The 4,206-nt window shown below is 33.2% G+C and overlaps 1 protein-coding gene across 1 annotated transcript; it reads right to left on the reverse strand.

Moving 5' to 3' along the window:
* Window positions 1–1,055: 1,055 nt before the first annotated feature.
* On the reverse strand, window positions 1,056–2,982 carry LOC7489773 (homeobox-leucine zipper protein HAT22). Its single transcript, XM_024601397.2, has 3 exons — window positions 2,032–2,982; window positions 1,836–1,915; window positions 1,056–1,503 (listed from the first exon to the last, which is right to left on the reverse strand). The coding sequence occupies exons 1-3, from the start codon at window positions 2,542–2,544 to the stop codon at window positions 1,224–1,226; spliced, it is 873 nt and encodes a 290-aa protein (XP_024457165.1). The 5' UTR covers window positions 2,545–2,982; the 3' UTR covers window positions 1,056–1,223.
* Window positions 2,983–4,206: the final 1,224 nt, after the last annotated feature.

The following is a 4,206-nucleotide window of genomic DNA, read 5'->3' on the forward strand; positions in this document are numbered from 1 at the left end:
ACACAACTGCTGAATATATGATATTGGAGACAGGAACACGTGACCTAACTGCCTACGTCTGCTCTCTCTCTCGCAAACAGTAATAATCATCAACTGATTGATCATTATCCATCTTTCCTCTCCACAAAGAGCCCACCAAACTACCAAGATATTGCTGCTAGTTGTGTTGTGCTCCATATTTAACCCTTTTTTTTTTTTTTCCTGCTTAAACAATCTTATTTATTTAGAAAAGGCCTCCCCCATTCCTTCTCTTTATTAATTTTTATCCTCTCATTGTTTATTTTTCTTAAACAATAATATCGGATTCGTTTTCATAAAATTACCGACCACCAATCTAACAACAAGACTTTTTTAAGATCAAAATAACCACATAAAAATATATCAAAATAAATTATCAACTCAAATTCTCAATAAACATAACATTGAATTTGAAAAAACAAATTCAATGATAAAAAAAGGGATCAAAGCTGACACCTAGTATTTTTAAGACAGAAAACAGACTAATTCTGGCCCCTAGTTTTCAATATTTTGCAAATAGTAAAATCAATTTTTTTTTTTATGAAACAATGTACCAACCAGATATCATGATATTTTTCAAAACTATATTAAGCATACAAAAAATAAATCAAAATAAATTATTAACTCCAACTCTCAATAAACATTATACAACTGGATAATAGAATTAAAAAAGAAAAAAACTTGATGATAAAAGAAAACAAATTAAAAAACAATTCTACTTCTCTCCATTGTTTTGCCTCTCAAAATAAGGGATTCACTTATCCCTTCTAGGTTTTGTTAATTATGCTCCCATGGTTTATAACAATTCTACTTCTCTCCATTTTGTTGGTGAATAACTAGCAGATCAATGGAATTAGAAACTGTTATGTTATCTCTGTGATTTATCTAAGACAACTCCCAAAAACTATGGATATGAAATTCCTCATCATAAAAAAGAAAGTAATAATTGAAAGATATTAAACTATAAGTCTTTGGCTTTAATCGACCTAGCTAGCATCACAAATTTCATATTCTTGGAATGAATAAACAAAAGCAAATTAAGGAGAAGGGAAATTTATCCGTAATTAATATTTTCTAAAAAATAATTACTTACACTAATCTTCCAGTACAAGCCGGCCCTTAACCAAAAAACAGATGGATTGTGGGGGTTGGTCTAATTAATAAGCTATGTTTATTCCTCTCTTATACATGTCGTGGCACCTTCATTAACATGCAGCTGAAGGATTGGTGAAGGTATTATAGAAGTGAGGCTTTGGAACCATGGAGAAGGAGCTCTTTGAAGCACCATCACCACCACCACCGATTCTTTCACAGGATGGGCACATGGTTAGAGTGGCTGCTGGCATGTGCATGTAAAAGGGCTGTGCCAGTTTCAGTGCTTTAAGTTCTTGTAGCTCTTTTTGTAACCTCCTATTCTCATCTGTTAGTGCTTCACAGCACTTCTTCAAGAACTCACAGTCCACTTCAGTTTGCTTGAGTTTTGTCCTGCAGAGTATTACCGACCACCATTAATTCAGATTCTTTTCTGATAAAGAAAAACAAAAAATAAACCCTCCAGCTTAATTATGATAGTTTGAGATAGCTTTATTGATTAAAGCAGGTAGTTGTTGTAAGCTTTATTGATTAAAGCAGGTAGTTGTTGTACTTCGCTGATTTAAGCACAGGTACCTTGGTGCTGAAAATGCTTCAGAGGGTTCTTCTTCAGGGATAAGAAACATTTCTTGTGGGGCTTTTGGGTGTGTTATGGATATCATGGCACTTGTTTCATGGAGATAATTTTGATAACTGTTAAATTTAAAGATTATCTTCTTAATTACCTGGCTCTCCTGTTTTGAAACCATACTTCTACTTGTCTCGGCCGTAGATTCAGCTGCCTTGCTAAAGCTTCCTTCTGCTTCTGTTTGTTTATTAAAGAAGGATCAAGTAATCTTAATCACTAGAATATATAGACATATAGATTTATACAAAACCATGTATCAAAATAAAATAGAGATTAAGAGATTAATTATTTACAGGATTGAGGTTGCTGTGTTGTTTGAAGCTTTCCTCCAAAAGGGCAGATTGCTCTTTGGTGAGCCTAAGTTTCTTTCTGGCGTTGGTTCCATCTTCATCCTCGTCACTCACTCTAGAAGAAATCCTCTCTACCTCTATATCTTCACAGCCAAGGTCTCTTTCCCTCTTAACCCTACCGCTAGAGAAAGAAGAAACAGCGCTCTGATCAGGAGAAGCTTGACGATACAACAGATCATGAGCAACAATAGACTCCTCACAACCTTTCTCTCCATCCATGGTCTTTTGGCGAGAACCATGGCTATAAGTTTCAGAAGAAAGAACCAAACTGAGTGACGGCTCAAAACTTGTACTCGTTAATGGCTTGTGGTCAAACTTGAGGGATGGCTTAATCTGAGGCCTTATAAGTCGATTGCTGTAATCATCTGGCTTTGATGTACTCTCTAGGTCTGTTAAAGGTATGAGGCCTAACCCCAGAACAAGGCCAGTACTGCACCCATCATCAAGACAACCCATTATTAGGTGTAAGCAAGAGCAGTCTCTTATAAAACGAAGGGAATAGAAAAGGAAGAGGAAACGATGGATCAGGTGGGGAGAGTACGTCGTCTGAGAGAAATGGGAAGAGAATGAGCTGAGACTTTTTATTTGTGTTTAAGGGGGAGGAGGGTGTGATAATCGATCAAGAAACGAATCTTAGGGCATGAAAATCATGAAACACCATATTTCTCTCTATACAAAGGTTGACCATTTGAATGAACCCTGCTAGCTAGCCATCATTATCGTGACAAACAAGCATGGGAAACTCTCTCAGGAGCGGAGCAGCTCACATGGTTTATGGGCAACACATCAAGAGAATGATTCGCTTCGACCTTCGCCACCCATTAACGTACCAAAAGTAACTACTAACACTTTGCTTTTCGGTGTGTGTGTTTCCCTTTACATGCATCAATTATTAGCCAAGATATATGCTTTATTTACGCGTATTTTATGTCTTCGGCAGCCTGGCTACTCTCCTTTAATTACTTTACTACCTCTCTGTTCCATTCTTCCACAGCAAACTATGCCGTTTCTATGCGCCCTCATTCAAAGATTGCTTTCAAATAACGAGGGTTAGAAAAGAAACGCAAATACGTCTCCAAGGGAAATGGTCACGTGTTAGAGGGCCATTTTTTGGATTTCTTAAACTGTTTTCTTTTTATTATTTAAAATTTTTTGAAATCAATTTTTTTAATATAAGAAATATATTAAAAATGTATTATACAAATTTATTGGAATATAATTAATTATGGTGAAATATAATGATACGATAGAAGGACTTTAGTGGCATAGCAATTACAAAAGTTTTCACTCTACTTTCATAGCTATAAGAGGTAAAGATGGTGGTGAAAACAATTAGCATCCTTATATATCAAGATTTTCAGTGAAATGAATAAAGAATTCTATTAATTTTTATGGTTAAAAAGGTCTGGAGTCACCAAGTATTTTGATCACTATAAATCTTAACTAATCTTCAGAGTTTGGATAAGAGAAACAGCTATATATAAAGAAGATAATATTATCCCTACTATATATCCTATTTAAAATAAGTTGCATTGCTTATTTGTTTGAATATCACTAAAGCATTGTTATGTTTGTTTTTAACTGTTTGCCTATCTATTGGTTAAAACAGGTCCACCCCAGAAGAGTGCATCATGACTTTACATGTTAAGCCTAGCTATTCTAAAGCCAAAAATATATTTTTAATATTTTTCTTTTAATACTGAGAATATTTTTTATGTATAAGTTTATAATTCTTGATATTAAAAATAAATAAATTGATATTTTGGTGTTTTTAAAACCTAGACCAAGTCCATAGGCTTTAATAAACTTGTTATTAAATTCATGATACATGCAAAATATAAAAACTATTTTTTAAAAATTTGTTTTGGTATTTTCAAGAAATGCTAAATCATGCAATGTATTTTTTCTGTATTTTTTTTTATTAAAAATACAGACATGATTTTTTTGAAGAAACTTTGCCATATGAAATTAAAACATAAATATATTTTTTTTGAAAGAAGGATTTTTGTTTTTTTTTCTTAAACTGGTTTTTTTTTAAACCGAAAAAGCATCTTATATATAAGTTTATAATCCCAAATATTAAATATAAAAGGGTAAAAAAGAATATGAAAAAATAAA

Source organism: Populus trichocarpa, chromosome 5 (genome assembly GCF_000002775.5).
Source record: "Populus trichocarpa isolate Nisqually-1 chromosome 5, P.trichocarpa_v4.1, whole genome shotgun sequence".
In the NCBI taxonomy this organism is placed as follows: Eukaryota; Viridiplantae; Streptophyta; class Magnoliopsida; order Malpighiales; family Salicaceae; genus Populus; species Populus trichocarpa.